This window comes from Felis catus, chromosome D1 (genome assembly GCF_018350175.1).
Source record: "Felis catus isolate Fca126 chromosome D1, F.catus_Fca126_mat1.0, whole genome shotgun sequence".
NCBI lineage: Eukaryota > Metazoa > Chordata > Mammalia > Carnivora > Felidae > Felis > Felis catus.
The window spans coordinates 81,145,475-81,164,267 of NC_058377.1; the positions used below are offsets into that span (position 1 = coordinate 81,145,475).

Sequence of the window (18,793 nt, forward strand, 5' to 3'; positions counted from 1 at the left end):
AATAAAAATGGACACAGACAACAGCAGTGCGTTGATCTGGCCGATTTATTGTAGCATTATATCTGCTAGTGATTTCCTTGGCATCTATGTTTTTCTAACATAACCTAATTGTAAAAATGTTTCTATGTGTAATCAACCTTTAAGAAATAACGTGGCGATTTTCTTGTAATGTTCCCTCATACCCTTTGATTATTGATTAATTTCTTACATTATTCCATTATGCATCTGCATTTATCTATAATCTATAAAGCATTTGCTTTGCTGTTTTTATGAAAGGTCATCTATCTTTCAACACCTCAGGTGGAACAGTTATAGGGACATGACCTCCTAACCACATGAGGCCAGAAGAACAATGTGTTTGCCTCAGTCCGAGGTGCCAGGAAGGGGCTGGAAGGGCCTTAGAAACCCATGCCTCACACATTCTCAGAGAGACAATGCACCTAGGAACTAATGAACCATTCTGTACCTTAACCCACTAGGTTCAATCATCATCATCTGGAATGCCTCCGAGGGGCCAGGCGGGCCTAGCAGTTGAAGTCACCTGTGCCCAGAGATACACTCCTTAGTTGCCAGAGTGAGGCTTTCAAATCCATGTTTCTCCTTTGTCGGCCTCTTTGCTGGCAAACGCATGAGGCTATCCTTCCTGTAAGTAGAGGAGTCTCCATAGGGGATGGCAAGGGCTAAATGTAAGGCCGCACAATTTCTTGCGGAACCTTATTTTCTTTCCTAATGGTTCTTTTCCCAGGGGGCCTGTCGAGGGCGGTTCCCCAACAGACAATACCCCAGGTACTTTTATTAAGGCCAAATTACCTAGAAGCGGGAGTACAAGAAGTTTCTCTGTCCGTGGGCCTCCTTGCAGTCACCAATCCGTCCACAGCCGGGGCCCTGCCACTCAGGCTGGGATAGCTCGGCTTCCAGCACTCATGGTTCCTGGGATTTGAGCCCGGTGTGGGGCTCTGTGCAGACAGCATGGAGCCTGCTTGGAATTCTCTTTCTCAACCTCTGTCTCTGACCCTCCCCCAATAGTGCTCACTCTCTCACTCTCTCTCAAAAAAATAAACATTAAAAAAAGTAAAAACAACAACAAAATACTGTGTGATAAGAGCACCTCAGGCTGGGTTCGGATTAGGTGGAAGCTGCTGATTTTCCTCCATTGCTTTCTCTTCGGCACTTACATCCCTTAGGACCTGTCATTCCTCAGTGCATCTCTGAGCATCTAGCCTGGCTGTCAGAAGGACTCACCTGTTCTTTTACTGTCACGTGTGGTCAGCTACACTAGGCTTTGGGGGAAACAACCGTTAAATTGTATTCCACCCTTCACGTATCACAGCACTGGGTTTTCTGAAGAGCTTGTTTGTGCTTCTAATAGAGTATGGATAGCAACTCGCACCAAGAAAGTAGTTCATATATTAAATATAAATATATATAAGCATAAAATATATAAATGATTTTAATATAATTCCCCTTGGTTTTGCATAAGGAAGAAGACAGCTACTCAAGCCACTAAAGCAGCATTTTTCTTGAAGTCATTTTAAAATTTTAAATTAATTGCTTTCGTTTCTTATTCATTAGTAAGTATTCATTCAGCTTGTGTGAAAGGAACTATACTGGTCCCTGAAGAAACAGTCAACATTCAGTCCACTCTCAGGGAGATCAGAGTTTCTCTATAATAATGTCTCTGGGGGAGCTCTCCCCTTCTGTTTTCCTTACTCTTCTCAAATAAACCCATTATCAATGTGACTTGGTTATTTCATTTTGCCTTTTATTTTGTTTAAATGCTTATTTATTTTGAGAGAGAGAGAAAAAGAGCACATGCATGTAGGGGAGGGGCAGAGAGAGAGGTAGAGAGAGAATCCCAAGCAGGCTCTGCACTGTCAGCACAGAGTTGAATGTGGGGCCTCTATGTCATGAACCATGAGATCATGACCTGAGCTGAAACCAAGAGTCGGACACTTAACCAATGAGCCACCCAGTCGCTCATCATTTTGCCTTTTAATACCTTAAATAATTGGGTTTTCTATAGAGGGAATAACTGAAAAGAGAATTGCTTTATTTCAGTTACCATTTAGATAATGAGAGCAGAATTGGCAACCCAATTTCAATTAAGTCACTTATTCAAGACCCAAAGAGGTAATGACAGAAGTCTCACATTTCCTGTGATAGAGCACAAAACAGGGAAGCTAACGATTGGCTGAGCTGAGTGTTCATATTTCGAAGTTCAAAGGAATAAAAAACCTCCCAGTGATGTAAAAACAGAGTTTCCTACCTCTTCTGGGAGGCAAAAGTTAGCATGTGGTCTGATAAATTAATTACCTAAGGAGGACATGAGACAGGTGGTGAGCTGTGGGAGGGTGAATGCAGCAGAGACCTGAGCAAGAAAACAAAACAAAACAAAAGTCCAAGACTGAAAAAGAAAAATTACTTTGTAGCATGATAGATAGGGAGAGATTTTAAGAATATATGTATAAAATCCATATCAAATCAGTATATATCATTTGTAAAAAGTAGAACATGACAAAAATTATGGAGGTATAAAAAAATCAGCTTTAATCCCTTTTGCAAAATTACTTATTTAGAAATTTTGGTATGCTTCTTTCCAGTCTTTTTTTTTTCCCATTTTGCAAAACAAACTCAAGATCATATAACATATGATAATTGTGTTTCATCACTGAACATTATATAAAATATTCTCTCATCTTTAAAATTTGAAGAAATTTAAAACCAAAAATAGTAAAAAAATAAAAAAAAAATCAGTTTCGCCATCTTTGATGAAGCTATTATATATTCATTCCTAACCTTTCCACAATGGAAATGTCAGATTCAAAAATTTCCTCTTATCAGTTCATAGGAAGATTTATTTTTTAGGAAGGTCTTTGTTCAAACCCCCTGCCCTTGTCGCTTTCAACACACACACACACACACACACACACACACACACACACACACACACACACATACAGCCTTTCCTTCTCTTTGCATTGCCTTTCCTGTAAAGCAGATGGTGCTTGAAATTTTCTAGGGTCCTTACGAAAGCTGTTCCTCTAGCAACCTTCCTTAAAAGACTGATTTTAAAACAAGCAAAGATGTTCTTTGAATTCCCTGCTAGCCAATCTGTCAGTCCAGCCTAAAATATTTCTAATTAAAAGTAATCAACTTTATGAGAAGATAATTTAACCATAGTTGGCACTGCTGAGGTGAGGGTGCGATGGTGTTAGAAATACCAAATCATGTTTTTTTATAATTAATTTCTAATGAGGTTCTAATTCTTAACTCATTCCTGGCTCCAGTGCCCACATCTTCGCCTCCAGCTGAGTTGTGGTTGGAGAAAATTAGACATCAGCAAAAGAAGAGGCTCTGGGAAATTGAAGATGTCCTTCTGCCTGGAAGTGTAGAGTAGAACCATAGGCTTTTACTTCTTTCAATTGTTCTTCCCAATTATGAATTGAATTAATGTTCATATTTCCACAATATTTCTGATTCTAAGCTTAGTGATTTAAAGGGTTTTTTAAAAGAAGATCAGGGGGCCCCTGGGTGGCCCAGTCAGGTAAGCATCCAAATCTTGATTTCGGCTCAGATCATGATCTGGTGTTTTCATGGGTTCAGGCCCCGGGTCAGGCTCTGCGCTGGCAATGGAGCCTGCATGGGATGCTCCGTCTCCCTGTATCTCTGTCCCTACCCCACTCGTGCCATCTCTGTCTCTCTCAGAATAAATGAATGAACTTACGAAAATAAAATAAAAAGAAGATCAGATCTTCAGGGGTAATAATTATAATAGTATCTGGTATTTACTGAGCTTTACCTTCCTGCCATGAACTAGTCTTTAAATATATTATTTAATTTAATCCTCACCTAAGAGATTGGGTGGTATTAGAATTCAATGAGTTGGATTGTAATTGGAATGACCTATGAGTTGAGCTACATTAGAATTTTAACTGCAGATGAACAAAATATAACAAAAACACCCTCAGGAATTCATTTATTGTCTTGGGTTTCAGTGCTCTTTTGTATAAAATTAGCTGTAAAATGAGGCTTTGTGGAGACAGTCTCTGAGGTTTGTTCTGAATCATCAGTTCAAGATAAAACTCACACTGAGTTAATTCTTTATAACCAAGTATTTCTTCAGTGCCTGCATACTTAGTTTTTACTGAATGTTCAACATCTTCTTTCTGGAAACACTGGTATCCTTCATTAAAGACAGCTGCAAATTCTTTGCTAGGCCTTTCACTGGGAGTGGAATCCAATTTCTGTCTTCTCCAGGCTTAGCCATTGAAAACTCAAGAGGACTCTAGGCAGAACCACCAGGCTGAGCCTAGCCAACCTATGAAATGTCATGAGAGATAATAGTTTCGGAGTGTTTTTTTATGCAGTCATATTTAACTGGAACATCTGCTTGTTCAAAGCTACATTCCCTTTACTGCCCTTGTATTATGCACTACAGGTGAAATCAAAAAGTGTATGATAGCAGCTCAACCTGTGTGAGGTTTTGAACATCTTGAAACAACTGTTTTCTCTTTATCATCTGACTTTACTTGTATTCCTCAACTGACTGAGCTGGTCTCACAAACCTTCAAAATTCGGGAAAGCATATTCTCTTTGCTCTTGTTCAATAAGGTTACATCTTCCACAAGGAGCTAAAAGGTTTGAATCAGGCAGCAGGAAAAGGAAGGTAAGAGGAAGAGAGACGGAAGAATGTGTTGAACTGGCTCCTGATTCTATTTTGGCCAGTGTGGTTTGGCCCTCCCATAGTTACTTCACCTCTTTGGTATCGGGTGTCTTTCTCTCTCAACATAAGGTGATGGTTATTTATGATTTTGAGAATTCTTTGTTGTTCTGGACCTTAGTTTCTTTTACAATATTAAAATAATATTCTATATACCTTATAAGGCTTTTGCTAGGATTACTTTAGGTATCGTGGAGAGTGTTTTTACAGCACCTGTTACTGATAAATGGCCCCATGCCATTATTATAGCATTCAATGCCTCAAAGGCTGAAGTACAAGAGGATAACTCACATGCAGTGGTGTTCTAGACATTTAACATAGCTTATCTGATAAAACCATTCTACTGGCTAAGTGGAAGTCATCCATATTTCCTGTATGCAACTTTAAGAGGAAAAGACAAAAACGTCTCTGCATTTGCTGTTGCATTCCTCTCAGGGGAGAAATAGATCAGCTTGGCCCTTCTGCAAGTGACAGTGTTTACAGACCAACTTTTAGTGAATTAAAACCGTACCCCGATATAATAACTCGCCTCAAACTTGAAAAAGAGGTAATTACTTAGTGGCTCCAGAGATTTGTTCGGATTTATTTATAGTCGCTAAGAAAAGTCCTCCTCTCCCTCTCCCAGCAAACCCAACACAACGCCCACCCACACTGCGGCACTGGACGCTCCGGGGATGCGAGGTTAATTCCCGGAGTAGCCGCTAAGGGGAGCTGGACGCTGGACCGCCCTCCGACGTTGCCATAACAACGGTGGGCGCGCAGCCTTAGGAGCTAAGTGCCGGCTAAAGCAGGTGTCGGATTGCAGCGCGCTCTCGGAGGCTCAGGGATTGTGTGGAGCCCGGGAGCCTGTCAAACAGTCTGGTTACTATTCCTCCGCCTCCCTCTAGGACAGCTTCCGAACCCAGCTGGGACGCACAGAGTGAAAATGGTCCACCATTCAGGCTCGATTCAGTCCTTTAAACAGCAAAAAGGTCAGTTGGAATCTTGGTCCCCCCTTCCTAAGGGCGTCACATCCCCCTCTGCATGCCCTTGCAGTTGTGTAGGAGCATCCTTTCCAGGCTAATGCGACGCAGAGGTGGAGAACTCTGTGAAGTTAAAAAAAAATGTTCTTTTTCTTTTCTTCTTCTTCTTTTTTTTTTTAATGCTTCTTCACTCTGCATCCAAGATGAGTCTGATTTCTGAGCCTCCGCACGGTCCCTGGGTGAAGCAGAATTCGTCATTTCTGGGACTTGATTTAATTTATTATCTCTGCTAAGACTGCTTCATTGCATTGCAGTAAACCAGCTTAGTAGGGGTTGTCTTATTAACCCAATAGTGCTTTGAGTTTTGAAGACAGAAATTCTGGACCATGTTTGCCCCAGTCTGTGATTCAAATGGTTAAGAAGCTTCACATGAGCAAATCTCTTGTTTGAGATGCTTTTACCCGATCTTAGATAAATGAATTTTAGGAGAGTTCCAGAAGTTGGCCTGTTGAAAGGGCTCTGAAACTTTCTTGGAAAACTTAATTTTGCCTGTGTCCTATGCTTGATTCTGGGTTTCAAGCTTTTGTTACTGTTGGTAGGTTCCTCTTCCAGGGGCTTTGTATTATCTCTCTTAGCTTCTCCTTCAAGTTTCCCCCTGGATGCCATGGTATGAGTCTATATATTCATAGTCAAATTAAGAAATATTCCAAGTTATTCTCACTCTTTGGTCCTTATTCCTTACCTTGTTGAAAAGTATTTTTATAGAGCATGTTTATTTTTAGGCATATCCCCAGTTTTTTGGAGTTTGTCCAGAAACATATTAAACAACAATGCCATTTTATTGACTTAATAATGGTAATGGTAATTATGCCATAGTTGACCATACGATACCTAAGATATATGAATTCTGGAATGGTAAATTGGCTAATTCAAAGTGAAGTTAATATTTACTTAAATATTCCTACCTTCCCCCCATGTTATCTGTACTCTATCTATCTATCTATCTATCATCTATCTATCTACAGTCAACAGTTGTTTCTATGTAGATCTTAAAGCAAAAACTGGATGGACATACCAGGGACAATTTAGTAGGGATTCCTTCATTAGTCAGAATGTGGGACTGAATGAGCTTCAAATTCCATAATTTTGTACTCTGTTAGAAGTCCAAGTTCTCTTGGTTCTTAAAAAATATGTTGAAATGGGAGTGGGATGAGAGACTGTCCAGTTAGACCAAAATTTCACCTAGTGTGCGATTCCATGTCAAATCTAAGTGTTCCAAAGAAAATTACATTGCTTTAAGAAGTCATGTTCTCTTTAATCATTGTTTTAAACACATGTGCCCTTTCAGAATGAAGACAAAGATTATAGGAACTTTGCCCCAGCCTCATACAATTAATATTTCCCTCTGATACATGGCTATAGGTGACTCATTTCTGGAACTTGGAACCTTGAAATGCTCCTCACACAACTTATTATGTATGGATATATATTTTGCTTTTAAAAGCAAACAATTGCCAATTTAAGGACCACCTGTCATTGCTCAAAGTGAGTTATAAAAGTTATGCAAATCCTAGTTCTTCATATTGTCCAAAAACATTTGGTTTCCTTTATGATGCATTATGAGACATTTATTTTCAAGTCTTACTTGTCGGCCCAAAAGGCAACTTTAGCAGAAGGATAAATATGGAGAGGAGGAGGGAATAGGAAAAGAAGCAGTAATAAAGTGGTTCTGGTTAATTGCTTCTTAACCCTGAATGGACATTCCAAAAAGACATACCAAACTGATGATTAGCTATTTTAATTCCTCAAAGCAGCAGCAAAATAATATTCTAGATGCTTTCTGACCCAGGAAGCATGAGACAAAAAGCTTTCAGGGGTGTTTTCACCATAACATTAACCAGAAAACTTAACATTAAAATGGAGAATATTCTGTACTGGAACTTGGGAGTTCTAAATAGTAAGCTCACCTTCATAACTAGCTTAAAATCCTTGAGCAAAGTGTTTAATTTCCTTGGACTTAGCTTGATTGAAAAGATTGAACCCCTGACCCCTATGCCTTTTCTATTTCTCTCTGTTCCTTAGGGAAGGATGGGAGCAATGTGAAAGCAGAGATAATTTCTTTCTGGGCCAAAGAGGAAAGCCCTGCATTTAGTTCACTTTTAAGAAATAATGTAGTTGAGTAAACCAGTTTATGGGGATTACTTTTAATCAAGTCAGATTAATATCTGTTTTTGATTTTGATTTCAATATTACAATACCTAGAAAGAGCCTGAATATTCAGAAAACACCCCTTTTGTAAGACTTTAAAAATGTTTACCATCACTTGAAAAACAGATACCCTCTATATTTAAAGTCTCAGCAGGTGTGGAGATTTTCCCTTATATGAGAACTCTGGGGCAATCAATTCCTGATCCAAATTTCCTCACTGATATTATTCAGCGTTTTTCAACAAATCAATATAGATGCCAGAATCGTTATCTGTAAAGTGAATTACTGTACATAAAACCAAATTTCTCCATTAATTTAATCTATGATCTTTGTTTTCATCCCTGGATTTTAATTCTACATATGCTGCTTACAAGTTTTATTCTGTAATATATCTAATCTTCAGTTACTGTGTCTATGAATTGAAGATAATATTGACATTGCAGAGTCGTAATGTACTTAGCAGTTCATCTGGCACAAATCGGGGCTCATAAATATAGTGAATAATTAATAATAATAATATGATAGTCACTCTTCTTCCCAGACTCATCTGGCTTTTGTTGACTATTTAGGAGTAAAAAACACCCTCAGCACTTCCCTTTTAAGTTTTTGACCTTTATTTTACTTTGTCTTACTTACTTTTGTCATTTTGGGGTATTCTTTTGGGGGGGGGGTATTCTTAAGGAAAATTAGACTCCAGACCTTCTAAAGATTTCTGACAATCGTCTTGAGTTACAACCACAAACTACCCAACTCATATACCCATTCCTCCAGAAAGCCTCTCAAAAATTCCCATAGAGTAATTTTAGATATTCATTTCATAATTTCAAAATGTTACTGCAAATAAATTGTACTTATTCACTCTCCACTCAACCCCTATATACCAGGCTCTTGCTGTGTGCCCGGCATGGTGCTTAGCAACGGCATCATCAAGAACACTTTCATTCTTGGGGTGCCTGGGTGGCTCAGTCAGTTGAGCGTCCAACTTTGGCTCAGGTCATGACCTCACAGTTTGTGGGTTCGAGCCCTTTGTCAGGCTCCACAGTATGCAGAGCCTACTTAGGATTCTCTCCCTCTCTTTCTGCCCCTCCCTGACTCATGCTTTCTCTCTTTCTCAAAATAAATAAATAAACTTGAAAAAAAAAAAAAGATTTTCAGTCTTGAAACTATTATTGCAAACAGATTTTTCAGAGAACTTTGTATAGTAGGAAGTCTGAGAGGTTCACTAAATACAATCTTTATGCAAATTATAGGCAACTCTGCATTTTTCTAGGAAGATGTTTTGTTTCTTGACAATGTCAGCTAAATTTTGTTTTCTAAAGAAAAGCCCAACATATATTTTTAATTTTTTTAATATTTAAAAATTTTTATTCCACTCTAATTAGATTGTTTTATTAAGAGGCTTAATAAAATAGTAAGTAAAATGTGAGATGCCTGGGGGGGGAGTATTCCACAGTTTCTTTATTTCTGAAGTCCCAAGGGTAAATTGGGGTGTATTATGCTTACAGAGAACTGGGAGTGTGCATTTGCCTTTGCCTTAGCACACATATTGGAGGAACACATTAGCTGGCAAATCAGCAATGATATCTGGTCAAAGTCCAACTGTGCTTCCCAGCCTGGCTTGCTCTGTTCACTTGCTTGAGGATGCATTCATGTATCACGCAAAAGTGGGCAAGAAAAGGACAATGTGAGTTCTGGCTTCTGGTGGCTGTTATTTACCAATACAACCAGTAAGACTTTCAGGGAAACCATAGGTCACATCAAACACAGACTGTCCCTAAAAGGCTTGGGCTTAATGGGATTTGCTGAAGCTGTTAAGTGATTCATCATTATTCTCAGGGACATTTGGTTAAACATGAAAAGAATGTTTTTAATAATTCCATGGAATCAAACACTTCCTACTCAAAAAGTGGTTTAATAATAATAATCTTTACACTTATATGGGAATTCACAGATCACAAAGCCCTTATATTGTCCTTTTCTAAAAATAACTTACTTGCTATTGCAGGTGCCCACCTGTAAAGCCTCTGAGCAGCCATCCTGATTTGTGTCCAGTTCTTAGTTTACAGTACCCTGCAGGGACAATGTTGCAGGAAATATCTAGTTTCAGAATCCCAGATATCCACTATTTAAGCCTCATTTTCCTGTCACTAATATATTTAGGATCTAGAACTTCCCTATACTCATCCCCTCGCGAAACCAGAAAAAAAAAAAATGCGAAGCCATTTATATACTGACAGAAATGCATTCACACAGGTATTCTGACTCTCCCTGGTATTTTGACAGTTGATTCTTTTTTCTTTTTATTAGTCTTTTTTAATGTTTGTTTGTTTGTTTATTTGTTTTAAGAGAGAAAGAGAAAGAACAAACAGGGAGGGGCAGATAAAGAGAGGGAGGCAAAGAATCCAAAGCAGGCTACAGCCTCCGAGCTGCAGAGCCCGACTTGGGGCTCAAACCCATGAACTGTGAGATCATGACCTGAGCCAAAGTCAGATGCTTAACCGACTAAGACACCCAGGCACCCCAACAGTTGATTCTTTTATTTATGACTACAGAGAAAGCATTGTCTCTCATTAAAATAATTCCTGCTACATAGGAGAAAAAAGTTGATAGACGATATTTCAGGGACAGAAGTTATACTTCTCTCAGGCTGATACTGAATATCAACCTGATCATCACAAAGGATGGACATCTAATCTAATTGTGAGACCCCGAGATCTTCTACTCTGTCCCTTAATGTTCACCCTTCTCTTTATTTATTTCCTCAGTAGATATCCTACATATATACAACTCTAGCTCCCCAATGATAATCTCCTAGAGAGGGAGAGCCAAGCTATGAAAAGAATGTAGATAGTTCAACCCAAATAGAAAACACATGTGTCCGGGACCATTTCTTTAAAAATCCTGCATACCTCAAATGGCTCAGAAGCATTACTTCAAAGTGAGAACACTGAGGTTTAAAATGATGACTTTAAATTAACAAAAATACTGTAGAGTTTGTGATAATGCATGTCCTCTATTTAGGAATGAAGAGAAGTGATAAGATTTAAAAGAATTTCCATCTAGAGTAATTATAAGATAAAAGTATAAGTGTTTCAAACTTATCTAGAAGTTCAGTTATCCAAAACATCACATTTGTTAAGGATTCTAATGAGCTAAAGTCTTGGGGTGACTGGTGAGAGAATTGAGGTTTAGATGTTATATGCATTAACTCTTAATAAGTGGTAGAACTAGGGTTTGAACCCTCCCTGACTCCAAAGTCCACATTTTTTTAAAATAAAATTTATTGTTAAGTTAGCTAACATACAGTGTTTACAGTGTGCTCTTGGCTTCGGGAGTAGATTCCCATGATTCATCACTTACATACAATACCCAGTGCTCATCCCAACAATGTCCATCACCCATTTTCTCCTCTCCCCATCCCCCCATCAATCCTCAGTTTGTTTTTTGTATTTAAGAGTCTCTTATGGTTTCACTCCCTCTCAGTTTGTAACTATTTTTTTTTCCTTCCCTTCACTCATGGTCTTCTGTTAAGTTTCTCAAACTCCACATAAAAGTGAAAACATATGATCTCTGACTGACTTATTTCACTTAGCATAATACCCTCCAGTTCCATCCGTGTTGTTGCAAATGACAAGATTTCATTCTTTTTCATTGCCAAGTAGTATTCCACTATATATGTAAATGACATCTTTTTTATCCATTCATCAGTTGATGAATATTTGGGCTCTTTCCATAATTTGCCTATTGTTGATAATGCTGCTATAAACATTGGGGTACATGTGCCCCTATGAATTAGCACTCCTATATACTTTGGATAAATTCCTAGTAATGCTATTGTTGGGTTGTAGGGTAATTATATTTTTAATTTTTTGAGGAACCTCCACGCTGTTTTCCAGAGTGGCTGCACCCAGTTTTCATTCCCATCAATAGTGCAAGAGGGTTCCCCTTTCTCCACATCCTTGCCAACATCTGTTGTTTCCTGAGTTGTTAATTTTAGCCACTCTGACCAATGTGAGGTGGTATCTCAATGTGGTTTTGATTTGTATTTCCCTCATGATGAGCAATGTTGAGCATCTTTTCATGTGTCTGTTGGCCATCTGGTTGTTTTCTTTGGAAAAGTGTCTGTTCATGTATTCTGCCTATTTCTTCACTGTATCATTTGTTTTTTGGGTGTTGAGTTTGGTAAGTTCTTTATAGATTTTGGATACTAACCCTTTATCCAGTATGTCATTTGCAAATATCTTCTCCCATTCTGTCATTTGCCTTTTAGTTTTGTTGATTGTTTCCTTGGCTGTGCAGAAGCTTTTTATCTTGATGAGGTCCCAATAGTTTATTTTGGCTTTTATTTCCCTTGCCTTCAGAGACATGTCAAGTAAGAAGTTGTTGCAGCTGAGGTCAAAGAGGTTGTTGCCTGTTTTCCCCAAGGATTTTGATGGTTTCCTGTCTCACATTTAGGTCTTTCATCTATTTGAGTTTATTTTTGTGTATGCTGTAAGAAAGTGGTCCAGTTTCATCATTCTGCATGTTGCTATCCAGATATCCCAGCACCATTTGCTAAAGAGACTGTCTTTTTTCCATTAGATACTGTTTCCTGCTTTGTCAAAGATTAGTTTGACCATACTGCATACATTGTGGGTCCAGTTCTGGGTTCTCTCTTCTGTTCCATTGGTCTATATGTCTGTTATTTGTGCTTATACCATACTGTCTTGATGATTATGGCTTTGTAATACAGACTAAAGTCTGGGATTGTGATGCCTCCAGCTTTGGCTTTCTTTTTCAACATTGGCTATTTGGGATCTTTTGTGGTTCCATACAAATTTTATGATTGTTTGTTCTCATTCTGAGAAGAATGCTCTTGCTATTTTGATTGGGATTGCATTGAATGTATAGAGTGCTTTGGGTAGTATCGACATTTTAACAATATTTGTTCTTCCAATCCATGAGCATGGAATGTTTTTCCATTTCTTTGTGTCTTCTTCAATTTCTTTCATAAGTTGTCTGTATTTTTCAGCATACAGTTCTTTTACCTCTTTGGTTAGATTTATTCCTAGGTATTTTATGGTTGTTGGTGCAACTGTAAATGGGATCACTTCCTTGATAGCTCTTTCTGTTGCTTTATTATTGGTTTGGAGAAATGCAACGGATTTCTGTACATTTGTATCCTGCAACATTGCTGAATTCATGTATCAGTTCTAACAATTTGTTGGTGTAGTCTTTCAGGTTTTCCATGTAGAGATCATGTCATCTGAGAAAAGTGAATGTTTGGCTTCTTCTTTGCCAATTTGGATGCCTTTTATTTCATTTTGTTGTCTGATTGCTGAGGCTAGGACTTCCAACACTGTTAAACAACAGTGGTGAAAGTCAAAGTCCACATTCTAATTGTTCTGCATCCCATAAGGAAGACTACTGGCTGCAAGCTCTTTGGAGGACTATTGTCCTCAGCAGCTGGGAGTCATCTCATTCCCATTTGATTTCCACCATAGCTGTTTGTAGCTTGTCTCCTTGTCCTACCTCTTCTCTGTAAAACTATCAGAGTTCAAGGTAGATTTCTGAGCTAGATCATGGGTAAATCACTGTCCATTCTGTGGCCTTAGGAAAATGAAAAATTTAGACAGAATAATCTCCATGTTACCTTCTGACTCTGCCATTCATCAGAAGTTGCAGAAGTGTGAAATCCTATTCTAAACCTAGCAGGCAACCTGTCTGTCCAACCTGTCTGTCCCCTTAATCACTGAGTTGCTGAGTTGCATTGCAAAGCAACAATTACTTTAAATTCTGGTTGGTTTCAACTCAGCAGGCATGTAAGAAACCAGCACCAGCTGCAGGATCCTGGTTCACTAAAACACGAGTCCCTATATTCACATCTTCACTATAACTGAGACACAGTTGGCCTTGGAGGAGAGGACTTCCACGTGCGTGAAATTGGGTGGATGTGAAATTGTTTTGCAAATGCATTGTATTAGTCTCAGGGCACTTTTTATCATTACATTTCTAGAAAGTTAGTAGGCTGACCAAAAGACATCTCTCAAAATAACTCCCGAAAGTGTATATATTTTATTTGGCTTTGGAGCACTATTAAAAGCAATTTAGGTGGAGAGAGAGGGGTTGGGTGGCTTTGCAAATACACACACAAGTCCAGTTTAAACCCAGTTTCCATCCCTCAGTGGTATCTTGAGCAATTTCTTTGCTGTATTTCTCTACTTTAGCTCATTTCCCTGAATTCTAAGACCTATGTTTTCAAGATTTAAATAATCACCTGAAGTTCTTGTTAAATGCAAATTATTCACTCCCTCCAGATTTACAGTCTCATCTCATTCTGGGGAGGAGACTAAGAATCTATGTTTTTAGCCAACATGCATCCTGCAGGATTCTAACAACTGAGCCCATTTGGGAGACAGTTTTATAAAATAAAATAAAAATATAAGCAGTGATTGAAATAATGAATTTCAGCATGTGGACTATAGCAAGTTGTAAATAGGCTTAACTATTATTATTAGTGGCAAACTACACAGATCCTAGATATACTTAGCTGATGATACATGCATTTAGTCTTAATGAAAATATAACTTTAGTGTGTTTCTAATATTAATTATAATCCCCTAATCCTTTGTTTTTAAGGTATGATGAAGCTCCTAATGGAAGTTAACTACCTTGTCTCATTTATGGACACTCCAATAAATGAGTTAGGAGACTTATAGAGAAGAGCTCTCAGACATTGTCTTTAGTTGTTCTGTCTTGACCCTTGTAAATACCTTAAATGCTATCAATTCTTTATATTTGCTATAGGTATTTTATGTCCTATTTATTACTATATAATTTTTTGAAAAATAAGGGAGGTTTAGTGAATACCCTCTCATTATGAAATATCTCAAAATGGTGTCTTAAAAATACAATAATACATGGTAAAAGTTTATAGTTCTTGATTTATGTATAGGGAAGATGTGTGTTACATTTGTAGTATTTTAATTGTTTTATAATTCACTGTCATAATTTAAAGTCATAGTGAGACACACACTTTGTGAAATCAAAATATGGAATCACAGAATTGGGTTTGAATCTTAAGACTGTTCACATAGTGATCGTGGGCAAACTAATTTCAATGTGTTTCAATTTCCTTATGTACGAACCCAGAATATTAAGTGCCATTATTTAAATGCTTATTCTTTGCCAGATACTATTTAAAGTGTTTTGTTTGTGGGCACCTGGGTGGCTCTGTTGGTTAAGCATCTGACTCTTGATTTAGGCTCAGGTCATAATATTCATAAAGATAAATTTCTGTTATTGTAATTTCATAGATGAGGAAGCTGAAGGAGAAAAGCTAGCAGGTGTTCAAGGTCACACAGTAGGAGTAGTAGAGCTAAGATAGCTATTTGGCAGGTAGGAATGTCATGAGGATTAGCAATTCTGCATGGTTAGTTCCTCCTACGGGGGTTGCTATATAGTAGGCTCAATACTTGGTGACTAATGTTTTTATAAAACACAAGTAGCTCCCTACCCTAACTTCAGATCAGTGAAATTAAGGATTGTCCATTATCCAGCACAAGGTTTTTGTTCCTTACCTACATAATCTCCACTATCTACTTGGTTGTACCAATAGTTCTCAATTCATTTTTCAAATAATTCTCCCAAAGTTTAGATGAATGTAAAGATTCAACTTCTTTTTCCTTTTAGGTAAAGTGAGTTTAATTCACTAACATTAGCTCAATTTAGACCTATTCAAAAGATATCAAAGCATATTTTAGCTGTAAACTGATGGATATTACAGACACAGCTGTACACTTACAGCCAATCATACACTTCTAGTCTACTTGCCTAAAACGACCTTGACTACAGACTGAATATAGCAACACAAGATGGCCCCAGACTAACAATGAGAGAGATAAGTGGTCAAGAACTTGAGTGGAGGAGTCAAGCAGCTTGAATTCAAATGATGCTTCTTATGATTTGTACGTATGATTTTTGCCACATTTTTACTTCTCTAAATTTCCCATTTTCTCCTATATAAATTAGGACTGGTCGTGTTGTTTAGAGGAGTACTTGCTATAGTGTATACTAAAAAACAAACAAACAAAAAAAGATAAGACATATACCAATCTGCCTCCCTCCTTTTTTGCTACTTTTTCTGATCCTAAGGAGTTCTAAGACATTCCAATACAATTTATGCTTGTGATATCAGTGTTCCTACTAAACATAAGACAGGAAAAGTCAAATTTAACACCCTTTCCTTACAGTTCAGTAGTTAGGTGGATTTCTTTTTAATCATGTTATATCTATACATTTCAACATAACAAGGGCATAAATTTAGAAAACAGAATTATCAAATTCACATAATTGTTAGTCTCTGAATTTGCATTTACTCCTGATATAGCATTAGCAATTTTTTATTGTTTATGATATTATGCTTATAAAATTATAGATATTCATGACAACTAAAAAGAATTTTTTTGATGCTTATTTTTGAGAGAGAAAGAGAGAGAGAAAGAGACAGAGCATGAGTGGGGGATGGACAGAGAGAGGAAAGGGAGACACAGAATCCAAAGCAGGCTTCAGGCTCTGAGCTGTCAGCACAGAGCCTGATGCGGGGCTCAGACTATGAACCATAAGATCATGACCTGAGCCGAAGTCAGACGCTTAACCAACTGAGCCAACCAGGCACCCCTAAAAAGAATTTTATTTAGATGTAGTTCAAATTGCATCTTTCTATTCACCATATTTTACATATTATGAAATATACTATGGCCTGCTATAATAAGAAAGAAGCAGCTTTAAGATGTTAGTCACTGAAAGCAGATAAGAAAATTGAGGGTAAAACAGTAAATTCCTATTTCCTTACTGAGGAAAATACTGTCTTTTAAAATACTGTCTTTGATGGGGCACCTGGGTGGCTCAGTTGGTTAAGTGTCCGATTTTGGCTCAGGTCATGATCTCACAGTTCGTGGGTTCGAGCCCCGCATCAGGCTCTGTGCTGACACCTCAGAGCCTGGAGCCTGCTTTGGAATCTGTGTCTCTCTCTCTCTCTCTCTGCTCCTCCCCTGCTCATGCTCTGTCTCTCTTTCTCTCAAAATTGAATAAACATTAAAAAATATTTTTAAGATACTATCTTTGGAAAAATAAATAAGTAAATAAATAATATAATACTATCCTTGGTATAATGCCTCCTTTAGACCACTTATACTTTGAATGATGCTTTTCTGTTTCTAGCACATTGCTCCAAGACAAGTGAGTCGGTGGTATATACCACATTGAACAGCTTGCAATTAGTCATAACTCTTCCCAGATGTGAAGAAATCACCCACTCAGAGGCACTTATACCCATTTAGACAACAGTACTCTAGAATTTAAATCACACATAGCAGTTACGTTAGCATATGGTCCATATAAAATCATGTTTTGCAAAACTTAATTTATATACTCGAAAAACACTATATAATATAGCCGAACAATGAATGCATGTATGAGAATATTCTATCTAAATGTAATGTTTTAGATGTAATTCTTATAATTGTCCTCATATAATCGGAGTCCTCTGTGGTGCTTGAGAACCACATTGTCTTTAAGAATGTCGTGATTTGATATCAAAAAGTAAAAAAGGGATGGGGAGTTTCTGAACTTTGCTTCAGACCTAGTCTTGGGGAAAACAAGAACAACAAGAACAACAGCAACAACACCTTTTGTAGTCAGTCACAAATGTGGCAGTCAAGGCTTTTTTGAAATTATACGATATTCCTTCCTTCAGCCAAGTTAAAAATCCTTGATGTGAATGATACTCAACAGATATAAAGCTTAATATATTTGAATTTTATTTCTGCCAAGAATATTTTGTCATATTTAAATCTATTTAACTTCTCAGTAAAGGAAAAGATGTCATCCTGTGTTTATTGAGCACTTAAAGATACCTGTCTGAAAGCATGAAGGATTTGTAATTGCACTTCCTGGTTTGGCTCATCACTGTGTGCTTGATATGCATTAACCCGTCTAATTCTCTTGAAAATCCATCAAAGAAGGTACTATCCACTCTATTCTATGGGTAAGGAAATGAGGCCTAACGTGACAAGTAGTTTGCTTAGCCGTGTAAGATGAGCATTTAGTAGTGTAAAACAGGTGTTTAACTTAGCCGGAATTTGAACCAGCAGTGTGGCTGCATTACTTGTTCTCTTAAGAGTATAGAAGTTTTATCAAAGTAGCTGAAAGGAGTTGATAATAGTTCAGAGCCTGTTGTGTGTCCATCATGTGCTAGTCACTACATATATGTTATATCACATAATTCTTATATTAATGCTTTGAGGCAGAAGTCTGTTTCACAGGAAAGGAACAGACTGAGAAGGAAGTCGCACATGGCCACACAGCTAATATGTGGCAAACATAAGATTAAATCCCATGGACTTGCTAGTGTACCACGAGATACATTAGATTTAGGAAGAGTAGTTCTGTTTCTGCCATTAGTTACCCTGAAAAAAAATTGGATTAGGAAAAACAGCATATTGATGAATAGTTACAATGAACATTTCAGGGTATGATCTCTGTCTGTCATGAAAAGTGGAAGGATTATGGCCTCTTATGAAATTCATTCAGTTACAAGATACAATAGGCATATCAACTAAGAATCTTTCAGAATTTCTGTTACAGCTTATTTCTCACTTTCTATAGGATGGTGACAATCTGTGAAGATTTTCTTACTGTCTCAGAAAGACTCCCTTCCATTCTCATGCTATTCTAAACCACCTTCTGCAAGAATACCCAGTTCCCTTCAGTGTATTCTCCACCCTACCCTCTCGAATCTAAACTTAACCGTTTGTTGTTATTTCACTTGGATGTGAATGTTGGGTGCTAAGCTTGTCTGTCCTGGAATGGGAAATGACATGGGACCAGGAATCATGGTGCCTAAGCCCGATGACTATATGTT

At 37.7% G+C, this 18,793-nt stretch overlaps 1 protein-coding gene across 2 annotated transcripts in view; it reads left to right on the top strand.

The window, feature by feature from the left end:
- ANO3 (anoctamin 3) overlaps nucleotides 1-18,793 on the top strand; it is a 426,276-nt gene that overhangs the window by 144,486 nt on the left and 262,997 nt on the right. Inside the window, exon 1 of one of the 2 annotated variants that reach the window (XM_023239659.2) lies at nucleotides 4,931-5,691. The exons of the other annotated variant lie outside the window; for it this stretch is intronic. Within the exon in view, the coding sequence (XP_023095427.1) occupies nucleotides 5,646-5,691 (46 nt within the window). The 5' untranslated portion in view covers nucleotides 4,931-5,645. Of the gene's footprint in view, nucleotides 1-4,930; nucleotides 5,692-18,793 lie in introns of those variants that run through there. 2 annotated transcript variants of the gene reach the window in all.